This window comes from Osmerus eperlanus, chromosome 2 (genome assembly GCF_963692335.1).
Source record: "Osmerus eperlanus chromosome 2, fOsmEpe2.1, whole genome shotgun sequence".
NCBI classification, from domain to species: Eukaryota; Metazoa; Chordata; class Actinopteri; order Osmeriformes; family Osmeridae; genus Osmerus; species Osmerus eperlanus.
In genome coordinates, this window is record NC_085019.1 from 9,359,873 (window position 1) to 9,377,526 (window position 17,654).

At 44.4% G+C, this 17,654-nt stretch overlaps 1 protein-coding gene across 1 annotated transcript; it reads right to left on the reverse strand.

The window, feature by feature from the left end:
• Nucleotides 1–5,609: 5,609 nt before the first annotated feature.
• Nucleotides 5,610–15,788, reverse strand: LOC134037790 (voltage-dependent calcium channel gamma-1 subunit-like). The gene is made up of 4 exons (XM_062483310.1): nucleotides 15,282–15,788; nucleotides 8,095–8,169; nucleotides 7,264–7,401; nucleotides 5,610–7,162 (listed from the first exon to the last, which is right to left on the reverse strand). The coding sequence occupies exons 1-4, from the start codon at nucleotides 15,520–15,522 to the stop codon at nucleotides 6,924–6,926; spliced, it is 693 nt and encodes a 230-aa protein (XP_062339294.1). The 5' UTR covers nucleotides 15,523–15,788; the 3' UTR covers nucleotides 5,610–6,923.
• Between the last annotated feature and the right edge of the window lie 1,866 nt (nucleotides 15,789–17,654).

Genomic DNA, 17,654 nt, shown 5'->3' on the forward strand with positions numbered 1-17,654 from the left:
TGCCTGGGAATGGCTCAATTGACTGAGATGTTGTGCTGGTAATCAAGGTTCAATACCAGTCAGAGGCATAGTTTTTAATTTTTTATTCTGACCAAACGGTTTCTAGTCTCCCGATAAATCCTCCGGTTGTAAAACATAGCAATGCGTGTTTATTTGACCTGTAAAGTATAAGGTCGTAGGTTGGAATCCAGCCATAGTCTTTTGGCCTGTCATAATTTTGATTATCTGTTCAGTTCAACAGGATGACATCATTCTGAAGTACCACAAACAATTTCACCTTGGTATGTGAAAATATGATTGAATTAGAGCAGTTTCAACGTTGGCTGAATCTAACAACGCTTACCACAGGAGAAACAGCTTACTTTTTTATACAGTAACTGAACATGATAATATTCAACACTGAGAATAGCTCAATGGGCTGGGATGGTGATCTGTAAAGTATAAGGTAGTAGGTTGGAATCCAGCCATTATCTTTTGGCCTGTCATAATTTTGATTATCTTTTTAGCTAAACAGGATGACATCATTCTGAAATACCATGCACAATTTCACCTTGAAATGTCAACTGTTTCTTAACCTTTGTCCCAATGTTGACCAAAGCTAATACTCTGCCCTTTCTATTCAAAGAAACAGTTCTATATCTCAGCAGTTGGTGTGTAGCAGAGAGGATAGAGAGACTGCTTTGTAACCTTATGCTCATGAGTTCAAATCCCCATTCAGCCTGTTGTTGGCCAAACATGAAGTAGTTTTGCTCTCTTGTTTTCCAACTCTCGATCTTCGATAGTGTACATGTTTATAATATTTTGCCATTTTGCGGAGGAACCCACATCGCTGCTTGCAGCTATATTTTTCATTCTTAATCTAATGATTACATAAATCAAGCATATAGATGGAATATTGACTGTGCATGCTGCTTTTGGTCATTTGTTTTTAGTAAGTACATTTAGTTCTATACTGTAGAGAATATATGTGATATATGTGATTTACAATCTGTAGTTCCTTCTATCTAGTTACAGGAGCATGCAAGTAGGAAGTTGAGAAGCAGAAAATCCTTGCTGAAGGGAAGGTGGTCATACAGTTTTGTGACAACCCACACACAAACTTTGTATCACCTTTGGATTACCTTCAAACTTCATGGATTGATCATTTTTGATTCACTAAAATATGTGATAAATTGTCATTTTTTTGCACTCTACCAGAATCGTGTCTCTCTGGAATGTTATATAGTTTGTCTGAAACAACCTTTTGCCACAGTAGGGGCGGTAGTAAAGTTCATTTGAAAATGAACTTTACAGCAATTGTCTGAGAACACAAGATGTGTGTGAATAGCATCAACACAAACATATCTATTTAATTATTATTATTATATTTTACTTTATATCTTTACACATTTTAATATTTTATGAAATGTACTGTTATTTTGTTAGCACACTTATTCAGCAAAAAACATTTCACTGCACAGTGTACTTTGTATGATGGTGTATGTGACAAACAAACACATTTAATTTGAATATGTGTGCATGCAAGTGTGTTCCACATGTATGAGTGTCTACACACATGCACGCACATGGGAAAGCCTTCCAGCTAACCCTGATCCTCCATAACCTTTATCCCTGCCTTCCTGACCTCAGTAGCTTCAAAAACCAACACACGTATGTGTCTACTTCAGGCTGCTGAAGGAAAATACAAATACACCCACTCTATTGGTATCATCAAATGAAAACTGGTACACTTTTGCATTCCACAAGTGTCTGTCAGTGAAAGACTTCCACCTGAAACATACATTTGCTTCTCCTCTTATCCCCATTTGAAACACTTTTAAAGAAAGTGGTTATTTGAGGAGATGAGAAATTAAGCCTGTGTGTGTGTGTGTGTGTGTGTGTGTGTGTGTGTGTGTGTGTGTGTGTGTGTGTGTGTGTGTGTGTGTGTGTGTGTGTGAGAGAGAGAGAGAGAGAGAGAGAGAGAGAGAGAGAGAGAGAGAGATTGTGTGTGTTCAACTAGGTGGATGGGCTTATTACAGATCCATCTCCTCTCCCCCGTTACTAAGGATCCTGGTCATTTGAGTGTAGAGCCGATGCTTAAGAGAGCACTGGAGCGAAGAGATGGAGAGAAGGAAGGAGGGAGGGAAAGAAGGAGAGCGAAAGACAGAAGGACAGAGAGGAGGAGGAGGAGACAAATTCATGGTTCACTGTCACTGAGACCATCTAGAGAGAAAGAGATAAAGCAACGAGGAAGAGGAGGGAGACGGAGAGGAAATGAGGGGAAGAAAACAGATGGAAGAGGGAGAGACAAATTAAGAATGAAAGATTGGTGAATGGAGGAGAGAGAGGGGGGAGGCGTAAATTTGCTGTCTGTCAAAACTAAGAGGCAAACAGTGAGAAAAAAAAGAAAGATTGACGAAAAAACTAAATATTACTGTCAGTGTCATTCAGGTCCAAAAGAAAGATGTAGTGACGAGGGTGTGATGTGTTGACTACTAAGACATGAGGGACTGAGAGAAAGAGAGAGAAGGAGAGAGGGAGAATAAAAGACAGATATTGATTGAAATAATTAGACCATGACACAAGTAGAGAGAAAGTGAAAAGAGACATGGATGGATAGAGGAGAAAATCCCCCCCCAAAAAACCCTTAACCCAGCCGTCCTCCAGAACTACAAACCGGTATCACTGCTAACCTTCTTTTCTAAAACAATTGAACGCGCTGTATCTAACCAACTGTCAAACTTTCTCTCTCAGAAAAACCTGCTTGACCCCAACCAATCGGGCTTCAAGACTGGCCACTCCACAGAAACTGCCCTCCTGCTAGTCACCACTGCCCTCCAGTCTGCCAGAGCGGCTTTGAGGTCATCCGTCAACATTCTGCTGGACCTTTCTGCAGCGTTTTATACGGTTAACCATCCAATCCTGCTCGCCAGACTTTCTGAGATGGGCATCACTGGCACTGCACTTCAGTGGATCTCATCCTACCGGGAAAATCCTACCAGGTCTCCTGGGGAGGCAAAGTGTCAGGCACACGCCAGCTCTCCACTGGTGTCCCACAGGGCTCCGTCCTTGGACCCCTCCTCTTCTCCCTGTACACCACCTCGCTTGGACCAATCATCACCTCCCATGGCTTCTCCTACCACTGCTACGCTGACGACACGCAGCTGTACCTGTCGTTCACCCCGACCGGTCCGGGGATCTCAGCTAGGATCGAGGCCTGCCTCAAAGACATCTCCGCCTGGATGACCGAGCACCACCTCCAGCTAAACCTCGCCAAAACAGAACTCCTCATCATCCCGGCCAAACCCTCCATCTCCCAAGATCTCTCAATCACCCTGGGATCTGCGACGGTGACCCCTTCATCCTCTGCCAGGAACCTCGGGGTGACCATGGATGACGAGCTCTCCCTCACAGCCCACATTGCTGCGGTCTCCCGGTCGCGTAGATTCACCCTCTACAACATCCGGAAGATTAGGAGATACCTGTCTGAGCATTCCACCCAGCTGCTAGTCCAAGCACTTGTCCTCTCAAAGTTGGACTACTGCAATTCGCTGCTTGCCGGTCTCCCAGCATGCGCAACCCAGAGAATTCAAAACGCAGCAGCCCGTCTGGTCTTCAATATACCCAGACGCTCCCATGTTACCCCGCTCCTCATCTCCCTCCACTGGCTTCCCAACACGGCCCGTATCAGATTCAAGACTCTGGTACTGACCTTCCGAGCGGTGAACGGGACTACACCCGACTACATCAAGTCTGTCCTCCAGCCTTACACCCCCACCTGCTGTCTTCTTCTGACAACCCAGCTCAAGAGCGCCCGGTCCCAACACAAGCTCTTCTCCTGTCTGGCCCCCCAATGGTGGAGTCAACTCCCCACCTCCATCAGGGACACTGACTGTCTCCCCACCTTCAAGAAAAGGCTCAAGACGCACTTGTTCCGGGAGTACAACGGCACTTAGGAATGCTTGGCTGGACCTGATGTTAGTTTCCTCCAGGATCACAATGACTCTTATTGAGAGACTTGTTGCTCTTGTTGGTTAGTTGTAACAGATTTAAATTCTTGTACTCGCTGTGAAATATTTTTACTGTTGATTGTTTTTCTACAGGTACACTCTGAGTTTCATGTTGTTTAATTGTGACTTGTTTATAACTGCATGCTCTTATGGTTCTTCGCTTTGGCACTTATTTGGTTTTTCACAATGTATGCTTCATGTTTTGGTTGCTCGCAATATTGGGGCTATCTCGTTGTTATGATCAGTGACCTATGCACTTTTGTAAAGCTCTCTCGTGGAAGTCGCTTTGGATAAAAGCGTCTGCTAAATGCATAAATGTAAATGTAAAATAAAAAGGGTAGGTAGAAGACAACGTGGTGGAGCAAATAGAAAGGGCGAGAGGATTGTGTGTGTGCATGTGTGCATGTGTGTGTGTATGAGTTTATTAATTGTGACTGTAGATTGAGGGAAAGGAGATGTAGTGGAGTGGAATGGCTCCTGGCAGTAACAGCTCTCTCCCAATCCAAGCAGGAGACCTGCCTACTGGATAGACACCCCAGTTGACTCTGAATGACTGCCAACAACGACTACAGTGAAATGACCTGTGTGTGTGTGTGTTTGCATTAGTAAGCAGACATACTTGTGTGTGTGTGTTTTTGTGTGTCTGTATATGTGTATCTTTTTCTCTGTGTGTGTGTCTGTCTGTGGGCCAATGTGTGTGTATTCAAGTGGGTGGGATTGATGCACAATAAAGCACAATACAACAATACAAAGACAACATACTGATCAATATTGTTATTTTAATTTAAAAAGACAGACATGAACATACAGTCTCATGAGCTTTTACAATTCCAGATACGTTTGTTTAGAATATTGCAAATAGGGATTTACTCAGCAAAACGCCGTCTAGTTTGGACTGTTTGATTTCCATTATAATTTAAAACAGCTGGATATCACACACAGCATTTTGGTAGAGCAAATAGATGTGTACTTGGGGTTTTGACTGAGCTGCTGAAGTATTTAGATGTGTTATTCAAACTGATACTGTATGCTACTACTGTACAGCTGTCCAAAAAATCAACATTCAAAAAGCTCTAAAAATGCTAACAATGCCTGTTGCTCCATGATTGAATGCCTAAATATGACAACTTCTCCAGCTGGATATAGGCTAATGTGCGAAATCAGGTGGCATGTTCTCTCACTGTGCTGGGGATGTCATTGTGCAAACCAATGTGAATTTAGACCTTTGTTCATACATTTTCAACACAACATCATCCCCATTGCATTTGCATCAAACATCGTCTGTATGCACATTCACATGACTAGGGTCACATGACTGGAGTCCTAAAACAGAGATTACAACCGTGTGTTCTTCCTATAGATGCACGAGGCTTTGAGGAAAACGTTATCAGCCATACTTGTGTTCTTCCTCTAATAACTATTCGGGGGAACTGTTTGACATGCACCTGCTATAGCTGAACCACATTCATGATGGAGAGGCACACCGCCTGCTGGCTTCATGTTCAATGATTGAAGAACAAGAGAGAAGGAGAGAGAGAGAGAGAGAGAGAGAGAGAGAGAGAGAGAGAGAGAGAGAGAGAGAGAGAGAGAGAGAGAGAGAGGAGAGAGAGAGAGGAGACAGAGACAGAGACAGAGACAGAGACAGAGTAATGGGGCTATGTGTTACCACAGTTCGGATTTAAATTACCAAGATATGTCAGCCTTTTGTTATCTACAAACTCTAAAAGCCAACGCATAATATTAAAGTATAGAGTTTAAATGCATTGTAAATGTAAAGCAGACCACCGAGCAACAACATTCCTTATTTTCTGTTTGTTCAAGCAATCACTTAGATTCAATTCATTTGTTGTCATTTAACTGGAGCACTTAATATTTGCAACTCATTTAATCTTAAATCACATTACGAAAAAGTACACATACTATAAACAACAACATACAGTACTATAAAGCAAAAAAAATAGTTGGATGTTAGAGACAGTATGTTTTCACAACAAGAATCACTTGATTACTGGGTTGCACCAGTTGCATGGATTGAAGCAATGTAGAGTCAATCGTATTTATAAATGCAGATAATAGTTACAAAAAAGTGTTTGTAACTTACACATATAAACCAAGTCATTTCCTGAACCTAACTTTGTCCACATTGATTATTTAAATGTCTGTTGTACTTTCTTTTTTAAACAGTAATATTTGATAGTGCCTGAGCAGAGGTCTTGGAGGGCTGTTGTAGCTGGGATGGGATTAAGGAAGTGTTTGAACCTTGGGATAATTCAAGGTGGTGTAGTCTTTAGACAATTTGTGACTAGCATGACCTTAAGAATACCTGGGAGTGAAAACAATGTGCTGACACTTTAGCCTTTTCAAGACCTATGATCCCTTGCAATAAAGCAGAGCAATGGCTCTGTCAGATCTGGTCTGGTGTAGTTCTATTCTGATCATGTCTAATGAAGTTTGGTCTGGTCTGGTCTGGTGTTGTTTGGTCTGGTCTGATTTAGTCTGATCTAGTCTGTTCAGGTATAATCTGGTTTTGTGTAGTCTACTCTGGTCTGTTCTGGTCTGGTCAGGTGTAGTTTGGTCTGGTCTGCTGTAATCTGGTCTGGTCTAGTCATATCTGGTCAGGTCAGTTGTTGTTTGGTCTGGTCTGCTGTGGTGTAGTCTGGTCTGGTCTTATCTGGTCTGGTATAATTTGGTCTGTAATGTCATCTGGTCTTGGTCTGTGATCTTCCTTGTTTATTTTACTGCAATCTAGTTATATATAGGCCCATTTTCCCAGACATGGATTAAGCCTATTCCGAGACTAAAAACATTGGTAGAATTTTCATTGAATTTTCTCTTACTTTTGGCTTAATCCATGTCTGGGAAACTGGGCCATAAACCTGCATGATCCCGTTCTATCCAAACCAGCCTATCCAGTCCAGCCTGGCCCGTCATAGTTTAGCACTCATCTATGGGCTCTGGCTCTGCATCCATGCAGGTCTCCCAGGGGTTGCGAGGCATGTGAGGCATGGAGATGATGAGTAGACTGCCTCCGCTGGAAAGGAGGAGGATGAAGGAGGTGCATGCACAGGCGAAGGACCACGAGTAGTAGTACTCAATCCAGATGGTCTCCTCACTGTCAATCATACGCTTGACGGACTGGCGCATGACTTCCACAGAGATGATAATGCACAGGCCTGTAGGTAAAAGGTCAAGGTGTTACAGGTTCGTGGTCACAAGCGAAGTCAGAGCCCTGGTTGGTTCATTGACAGATAATACAATCACACACACATCTGACCTGCGAAGGCGAAGAACATTCCAGCAGGCCGCAGCAGGTAGTCTCGGCCCTTTCCAAATGAGCACAGGACACAGAGAGAGCCCAGCACCATGAAGGCAAGGCTGAACACAGCGATGGCCGCTGCCGAGATGTTGTACTCTGAGTGAGGATGGAAGTGGGGGGAGAGAATGAGAGGAGAGAGGAGAGAAAGGTTGGGAGGAAATGGAAGGTTAAACTAACCAGTTTAGGTTCAAACTCATTCAGCTGTGCTCTGCGTCCTAACTCACACTGACAATACCCCAGTCCATCTGCTGTCCCGCTGACAGGCAGGAGAATAGCAGAGCTAACTCAAAGACAGTAGGAATCCTTTCAACCCCCCATCTCTTTGCTGTTATCAGCAATGAAGATTATCTGGCTATGCTCCCTTGTCTCGGCTCCTCCGAGTGTGCACCCCGAGAAGGAAACAACGGCGGTCATCTATGCGAGAGGAGCAGGCTGGTTTGTTCACGCTCCACAGGATGTTCGCAGTGGGGGTGTGAGGTTAGGCTGCGCTTGGATGTGGTTTCCTACATGGTTGGGAACATTAGGTCTCCTAAGTGAAAGAAGGATGGGGCTATGTGTTACCACAGTTCAGATTTAAATTACCAGACCCTCTCAGAGAGAGAGTAGCAATTTTGCTGAAGGAGGGAAGAAGAGAGTTTCATATTGTTCATTTTTTTCTACCTCGGCTGTTCTAATATCAAGGATATTAGAAGGGGTGTATCTGTGTGTGTTTGTTTATGTGAGTATGTTCTTTCATAGAATCGTCCCTTTTCGTGGGACTGAAAAAGTAATAGATTTGTGAACACTCACCCTTCTGGGTTTTAACTTCAAAGAGTTCAGCTTCTTCTCCCGACGTGAAGTGTTTAAAGTAGGAGCAGTTCTTAGCTGTAGAGGGACAGAGAGAGAAATAAACTGATTGGAGAGTGAAAGGTAAAGGGTGAAGGTGATGGTCTTGCTCGTGTCTGCCTTCGCTTTTGATAACACTATCCATGAGCCAAGCGGTCATTTTGTGGAAGGAGCACCAAGACATATCACAAGAAAAAAAGACACAAAAAACATTAAACCAAAAGGCAGACAGTTGCCTAAAAGGAGACTTGTTGAACCCATCTCCAAGGCCGGAGTGGGAGCACTTTTCAGCCTGGGAGTTTCAGGCCCAAGATATATTTTTTTGTATACCAAACAGGGCCGGATGCAGCCTGCTTTGACTGGGGGTGCAGTGAACTTTTCTGGGGGGTATCATGAAAGGGATCGTATAATTTTTTATACTGATACCATTTTTGAGACTGCTTAACGATCCGAGTGTTAATCAGGCACGGAGCCAGACGTTGTAAACATTCGGAACCCCAATTTAGGACGTATGGGTTTGATGTGATGCAAGATAGGGACTTCTACACTTAATCCGCGCATAGCGTGCGAGCGAATTTTTTGGCCATTATTTGAGCGCAAAATAGTTTTTTGAGCTTTATGTAAAATAAACAGAAGTTTTTCAATTGGTAAAACCTTGTCTAGTGATGCCATCACTTCGGCCCTGCTCCCATCCATCCTCCCTGATGCGTATCGTTACGGTAGGGCCGCCCGTCCCAGCTATCGGTAGCCGATCTGAGAAAACTTTTTGGAAAAGTCGGGCTATGGACCCAACCAACTCTATTTGGGAGGGGAGAACTCCCTCACATGGTACAACCCATGCAGAGGCTGAGGTGTCAGAATGCGGAACGTGTGTAGCCTACTTTAAGAGAAGATAGACTAACGTGACAAATGTCAAAAAAAAAATAATCCTCGACCGGCCCAAAAGTGAAGCGGCCCACCGGCCCAAAAGTGAAGCGGCCCACCGGGAACTCTCCCGATTCTCCCGATTACCCACCCCGGCCCTGCCCATCTCTGTAAATGTGTGACCCCAGAACTGTATCCGGGCTGCTGTTAGTTTGCTCCCTGGACGTCGGTGACTGAGACGTGAAACATGTCTACTATCACTGCTGTGTTATAACTTGGTGTCATCCCAAAATAAAATGTGTCCTAAACTCAATCTGCTTTTCCCTTTCTGTCTGGACACCACATTGTTCTCTGAGAACTCTGAGAGACAGACAGGAGCGTGAGTTTGTGTTTTGTGTGGGGGGAGGGGGAGGGGGGGAGTATGGAGGGTGGAGAGGTGTGTTTTTTTGAGAGAGGAAGGGGAGGGCGCGCAGTATCTGGGCAACAGACAAGCTGTTTGTTACCCAGGACGCAAAATGACTAAAAAGTGGAGTAACCTAGCAACAGGCTGCCTCACTTCATGGTTGCTGTAGCTCGTCTTGATTCTTTTGTTTTAGGGAAAGGCACACCGAATGAGGGGGTGAGGAGGATGGAGGGGGGGAAGAGGATGGGGGAGAGGAGGATGGAGGGGGGGAAGAGGATGGGGAGAGAATGATGGAGGGCGCTTGGTAGTGTTTGGGAGGGAACCCTGAGCAGATCACTTTCAGGAGGGCTTCTCTCCAGAGGAGCCTCTGCAGCATGGCTGAACAAGCACTGCACTGTGCTGATGGATGGTGTAAGTGTCCAGTCAGACAACAACTACAACTAGAGAGGGTATTATTTCTGGGTGAATTGTGAGGTGTGCTTGTGTCGGATGTCGATGGGTCTGTTTTGTTACTGAAAGTGTAGAATGAAACAGGGTTCCCTTAGTGCAAGAGAGAATGGTCATAGGCTTATGCCATGTTGCAGCCTCACATAAAAAAGTAACATCAAAACAAAGAAATTGGCCAATCTTGTGTAAAAATGGTCCTAACCTACAATGTTATCACTGACAGTATCTTAGCTGGAATCGCGTTTCAAACAGTACCCTCTGCAAATTAAAAAAATGTCAGCCAAAACGTTAATAATCTTGAAATGTATTTCTGGAATACAGGCTAATATAACAAATTTACTAGAAGTGATCATTATGTGTCAGTACTCAGTAGCAATGTCCCTGTCTGTTTTCGTTATCACACGATGACTGACATATTGTCACATTATAAACATCTCTTTCCAAATAGGTGTAATAATTTTATTAGCACTAAATACATTTAAGTGTTTTGCATAGTCGATGTTATAGGTCACTTTTAAAATAATGATATAATTATATCTTGGCCATGGATGCATTAATCATTGCTGGGGGGGTGGGAGAGAATGTCACTCTTGCCTGTCTTCAAAACTTGAGAGCCCTGGACTTATGATCATCATGAATGTTGATATCATAGCCTGGAAACATAGATAGCAACATGTTATCACCATGGCCTTTGCCTGTGGGGTTTCTGCAGCTGTCTTGATGTTTTAAATAGCTAGTTAAGCTGCTAAACTAATGTTCTAGGGCTACTGTAGTGTAGGTACTCGCGCTTGGGTTTGTGATGTTGTGACGTTATTGACGTTTGTGACTGTGGCTAGCTAGTTAGCTCCACTTTTTTTACCTCCACAAAAACTTAAATTATGCCTAAACCGTCAAACTGAACGTTTGCGCGGATACAATCAAAGCAATCGGGACTAAGACAAACCTTTTAAAACCAACATTGTTTATGTCGTGCAAAAAGGGGTGGGAAAGTAATAAATATACAGCATATGACAGAGAATATTGGTTGGGCCTTGCCAGAGGCAAATAATAACTAATAACAACAATGATAGGTTTATAATGCATCCCTTGAGTTATGGTCAGAAATTCTAAACAAGCCTGTGAAGGGCTTGAGTTCAGGCATGTGGAGCCAATAGCATGCTCAACTTTTAGTAAGACATACAGTACACATTTGACACAATTATTTGTGTTTCTCATTAGCAGGAGGCCCAGAGACTGTAGATGTTGATGGAGACAGCCCCAGCAGACCATCTCCTCCATGTTACTGCAAGGTATCTGATGTGCAGGAGCCATATTACCGTGCGTATCATTGACCTCGCTGCCCTAATGAGAACGTTTAATATCAGACAGGAAATCAATTAGGAAACTGTGCCGCCTGTCACTTTGGGTTACTATCCCTTCCTCCGGCCTTATCCTCCCTCCTCCTTCTACCTGTAGCGGGGTTTGCTCGTTTAAAGATAGAAATACTCGGTGCCCCGAGACATAATATTGGTAATATTGGTAATAATATTGGTAATAATATTGGTTTAGGACATTAGGGAATCCTATGTTTAATATGTAATAATCAGTCTCATCTTTAGGAATGAATTCGTTCTAAGTGTAGAGCCAATCGTAACATCAGTGAACACGCACGTCAAAATATCTTTACAATGAATGATCAGGGGTTGATCAATGAGGTTGAGGGCGGTTTGCGCCAAAGGTCCATTTGAAGAATCTGAAGTCAAAGCGCGGCTGCGCAGGGTCATGTGACTGAGTCTGCGGGATCTCAGTGAAGTCGCATTTGGAATTGCGTTTTTGGTTAGATAGTGACGCGTTCACTATGAAGTTGAATCTCAGGAGAAGCTTGGCGACGTCCTTTGGAACGCCAATCCCGATGGCGTTCATGCCATGGTCGGTTTAGCTGGAGTCAGAGATTGATGGTCATCTTAGGGCTTTATAGTTCAGAGTTCGAGGGAGGACCTGTCTGGGGTCAGATGTGGATTGGGGGAAGCTGGGTTCTCAACTCCCCCCTCCTTCCTTCACACCTACCAAAGGTGTGATCTGATCTCTGGCTGGTTCATTCGATTGTTCAAATACTGTTCTGGACATCTTGGTACAGTTACAAAATATAGTTGAATGATTGTTTTATTATGATAGCTTTGTGTAGATACCAAGAATGACGTGGTTATCTTTCAGGAAGAAGGAGTTGTTACTAGAATCAAGATTTCAGTGAACACAACGTTAAAACAAAGTAACAAACATGACACAAATATCCCTCTCATAATTCTCCACCTTGTCCTCTTGTGGTAAAGGTGAAGTCTCAAGAACTTTCCTCAAAAGTTCTGATCAAGGTATGTTCTTTGTTCAAATCGCCGCCGAAACGGATAGCAAATGGTTGCTGGAGACGTGTTGTCTAAATCAGGCCCTTTGAAGCTTGCAAGCTAGCAGGAGGGCTGATTAGGTAGATTGGGGAGGTCCCCCCCCAATTCTATGGTTCCTTTGCATCGGCGTTTGGTGGGTAATCAGCATACTGAGGGTGTCACAAGGGCTGATTAGGTTTGTCTGATGTGATTGAATCACTCTTCAGGTGTGGCAAGATGTTGGCTCCGAGTGGTCTTGCTGACCTCACTACATACCTCCATCCTTTGCTTCTCTCTACCCTCTCCTGCTCTCTGCTTAGTCATCTTCTCTTTCCCTCTCCTCCTCCCACTCCTCCCTTCTTTTTTCTTCTTGGTCTTTCAACACATCTTATTCCATCGTCATCTCCACTGTTCCTTGCCTCCCTCGACTAAACCTCGACCGCCTGTAGCCAAACTGTCTTTACGCACTACTTTTTAGTCCATTAAACGATGGCACAGTAAAAATTAGCTCCCTACTTTAACCCCTGAAAATGGTTTCTTGTTTGCTCCATGGGTCAATTGTGTATTCTGAAGGGCTGGGGGAGGCTGGTAAGGACAACACCTTCCTTTTTCACTGCACTCACAGAATGACCGCAAGGATTCTGGGTCAATGTGAATGGAGAGGCTTGCTAAAACTCGTTGAGAATGCTCAGAACTGGGTCGGCATGGTGCATGGGTCCCTTGTGTGCATGTGTGAGTGTGAATGCATGTGTGTGTATGTTTGTGTGTGCATGTAAATGTGTGTGTGTGTGTGTGTGCACGTAAATGTGTATGTGTATGGACAAAGACACTTTGGTCTGTACTAGTAGCCAGCATGATGGTGCTAATGTTAAAAATAGTGATTACCATTAGCCAACTTGCGGTGTTGTAAAACATGTATAATAAGAGAAGCAAACAATCAGTCTTCTCTTCCCTGGTTGACTGTGAACATAACTCATAACATAACAGAGATATTCTCCTCTCCAAGGCTGCTGCTATTTCCCAGCCAGAGAGAAGATGATGGGGCTTCATATGAGGGTTTGTTTGATTTAACAGCACTCAGGCTGCCGTTCATCATTTGTGGGAGGGTAATTTCCACTCATTCTGGGCTCACAGGACTGCTGCACAGGCCCTGAGACAAAAGCAGAGTAATTGCATTGGTGATGATGGAAAAACACGAGAAAAAGCCTCTCGACAATGCTGACAAGAACTTACCATGTTTGGGTAAAATGCGATGGATGTTATTACGGCGAATTGTCTTGGCTTGCACTGGGTTATGATTTGCGATGTAATATGTTGTTTGTTGCTCAAGATTTAATCAGAGGCTGTTTGGTACAACAAACGGGATGATTATAAACTTTGTACAATTCTGTGGGTGCCCTATGCCACATTAGGAGTGAGCTTGCTATCAATGGGAGAATTTATTTTGACATAAACGAGGTGAAACATGAACAAGAACACACACTTTCCTCCATTCACACACACATTTTACTATCCTACATGCTCAACTCTAAACCTGACCCAGTATATCTCTATGGACTTTACACTACTATCTCCGACAGCTGTCACAAGTTCTCCCCCCTCCTCTCCCCCCTCTCTCTGTCTCGCTCTCTCTTTCTCCTTTCTCTTTCTCTGTTTCCCCTCTCTACACGACACAGACTCTTAACTTCTCCAGGGAGACTCTGAGGCACACTTCATTAAGGCCAGCAGTAATCCACATATAAGCATGAAGCCTGGGTCTCCTGTCGATCACGCCACTCTGCAGCCTGATAGGAGGCAGATAACAGAGAGACTGTGAAATCTCTCAGTCAGACTGTCTGGCACGTTTTCAAGCAGACCCCAACCGTTGGGGTCCCTCCAGATGAAAAGGCTCTGGTTAACTAGCAGTTCAGACACAAGTTATTCTCCTGGAGCTGTACAGAATCCTGTTGTTGACTTTTTGGAGACTGCTCTAGTTCGTTTTGGCTTATTTTTTTAAGATACACTTACTAGCAGTTTCAAGTAGTGTCAGGAGTCAGTTAAGTCCGATGTAAGGAGAATAACTTGAAAGCTGCCATTTTGACCTATGAGTTGCTTTAGAAGCATGTATTATGAGATAGTGGCCTTACTGCAGCACGCTCTTCGGGTGTCTCTACAGCCAGATGGGAGGCCCAATTTAGCGGTCTTCGCTGTCAATGGGAGGTGATCATCCTTTCAGAGAAAGCGTGATCAACATCCTGATCATCCTCTGTTTACGTGTGTGTGTGTGTGTGTGCGCATGTGTGTGCAAATGTGCACTTAAATGGACAGATGCTTTGGCATTTAGAAGGCATGCACGCTTGTGTGTGTGTGTTTGCCTGTGTATGTGTGCGAGAATGAATGTATTACACGCTTGAACAATCCCCGCTCTGCGTCTCCCGATCACACCAGTTATTACGAGCTTGACCCAACAGCATTTTTCTAACCTCCTCCCTCTGGGCGCTGGGATAAACAGGACCGTGGGTGGGGGGGGGGGGGAGTTCATACAAGACTCAGATCAACAAAGGTACAAAATGAATCATACCCACACACTGTAGCCTGTGGCCCTTAAAACTTGAGAGGTAAATCGAACCGGAGCGAGGCAAGAAAATGAGGGGTAAACAACTTTAACCAGGTGGACATCAACTGCAAAAGAGGTTGACGGAAAGACCCATCTGCAGGACCAGTTGTAGCGGTAAAAATCTCCCACATTACATCTTCAGAGGAACACACACACATGCAATATCTAGAGCCTCTTGCTAAAGCACGACTCCAGGCAAGTTCACAGACAAGTTCAGACATAGAGCAGGGTAGGATGATTTACCCTCAAGTAGGTAACTACATAAAACGACAGAGGAGTAGTTCATGATTTCAACTTCTCCCCCGTATTGAGGTAATTACTTAAAAGAGACGAAATACCATGTTTGGACTACCCATTTGGTGAGCCTTGAGTGGCACAGTGACCACCCCCCTAACTCCAGTCAGACTGATAAGGTCACAGTGACCTCCACCCCCCCTACCTCCAGGCAGACTGATGGGGCCACAGTGACCTCCACCCCCCCTACCTCCAGGCAGACTGATGGGGCCACAGCCCTTGCCCTCAGGGTCCTCCTCCACCATGAAGATGCTCTTCTTGCAGAGTCTCCACAGGCCAAAGTGGGCTGCCTCGCAGGTGCTGTTAAGCTTCTCCACCCTGGGGCTGAGCACGGCCCAGTGGTCCGTCACCACCGCCGCCAACATGGAGGAGATGCCCACCAGGATGACAAGGGAGGCCAGCTTCACCTTGGTGCTCTTCTCCTCCAACATAACGCTGTCTGCCTCCGAGTGTGTGTGAGTGTGTGTTTTAAGTGAACTGTGTGTGTGTGAGGAATATACGTGTGAGAGACGTGTGTGTGTGTTTGAGGAGAGTGTGACCGTGAGGAGCAGAGCGTGTGTGTGTGCATGAGCGTTGTACGCAAGTGTGTGAGAAGAGCAGAGTGGGAGGTGAAGAGGTGAAGGTACGCGTCGGAGTGCGTCGGGCGTTGTCGAAAAGCGTCCTTCCTGAGGGGCGAGCTCAACTCCTAGACGTTAGTGAGAAGCGACAGCAAGTTTCTGTCTTCTCCACGGCTGTTCTTTAGCTCCTCTAAATGTCTCTCTCCAGCTCGCCCGTCCCCAGATCTCCACCTAGTGCTTGATGAAAAGGGGCCAGATAACAGTGCCCTAGATTCATCTTCCCGTCCCTCTCCCTCCCTGGTACACGTTCTGCGAGCCTTGCTGGGGCTCTACAGCGACAAGGTACAGATGGAGGAGAGTCATGGGAGTGTTTAGCACTGGCCTGACACCTTCAACCTTCCCAAAGTACTATGAGGTCCGGGTCTAAATGGTGTCAGAGGGAGTTCAAAATAGTTTGACTTTTGAGGGAATTCGAGGTGCAGAGCCAGAGGTTAACTCCAAGTGAAGTTTTCACACTCCAGCGTAATCATATTTGAAACCATTTACATATGAATTTACATAATGGAATATCATCTAATTTCATTCTCTTTCCAGTCCTTTTCAGCGTTTCTGGTCACCTGGGAGATTGTCTTTTATTAGTGGCGTTGGTGTCTGAAAGAGCTGATCTACTTTCTATACCAATCAGAGGAGGACACAGGTCTGATAAGGGGGGGGGGGTTCCACCTGATGGCTGCACCTGATCCAAATTAGGGAAGGGGAGAGAGTGCTCGAGGACTTGGAACAGAGGACTTTGTGAAGTTGAGGCTAGGCCCTATCAAAACAAAACAGTTCTGTTGCTGAGAGTAATTGACAGGTTAACCTTGGTTTGTTGTATATTGTATATTTTATTTTATTCTAATTCCACTTAGTACTGCTAGTTTATGTACCCTTAGTATAGATAGTCCACATATTTAAATTTTAGGTCCCTATATGTTTATTGTATGCACCTTCCTGCCAAAGCAAATTCCTTGTCTGTGCAAACTTTCATGGCGAATAAATCCCATTCTGATTCTGATTCTGATTCTGATTGATTGTGACTGAATTTGTTTTTGCAACCAGTGTTAATCTCTGCATACAGCCGACCTACTCTTGCTGCAGTGTTCCGTCTGATAGTAAATGTTAATCATCTCTTGGTGACAGAATGCTCTAGATTGGTAAGATGACAGAATACTCAGAATGACATGATTCAATTAATAACAAAGGGTTTTAATTTGGATTAAAAACTAAAACGACAGGGTATCAGATAGGTAATGGTGCTACAGTATAAAATCCATGTGTGCATAGACATATTTCAACCATTCTACTACTTTGTTAAATACCTCCTAACACTGCCATCAATGCCTGTCTGTGCTTTTTATAAACTGCCGTGCCCCACTTTGGGCAGGGCTCTGGCCCATTTTCTGTCATAACAACTCTCTCATGGCCCCTTGATATAACAAGTAAATGGCAAGACAGATTTAGCAAAATGACAAAGGCAAACACTACACTTTCAAATTGGCACAGTGGAGGGTTTGTATTAGCAGAAACGCATCTGCTGCTGTATTATTCTGTAATGTCATTGTATTACTGTGGGCTACTGTGTGTGTGTATGTGTGTGTGTTTGCTTGTATGCTATGTGTGTATAAGAGAGAGAGAGGGAGAGTGAGAGAGAGTGCACAGTGAAACACCTCAGTTAAGTAGCAACCTTAACTGAGGTTTCTGAAAATCTTGGTTTTCAGAAACACAATCAAAGGCTGAACTGTCAAAAGAGTTTTCTTCCAAAACCTGTAGTTCTATTTATCACCATTTTTGTACACCTGGATTCCCTGTGTGTGAATTGGCCTGGTGCTAGCTCCTTTTGTTGAGTTCATCTCAGCTGGTCTGTGTAATAACACTTTTATTTTCACGCAGCCTATCTGTTCAGGGTCCCTCTGACCCTGTGTCAAACCAAGCACCGAACACTCACTGGGTCGCCAGGCAACAGCACC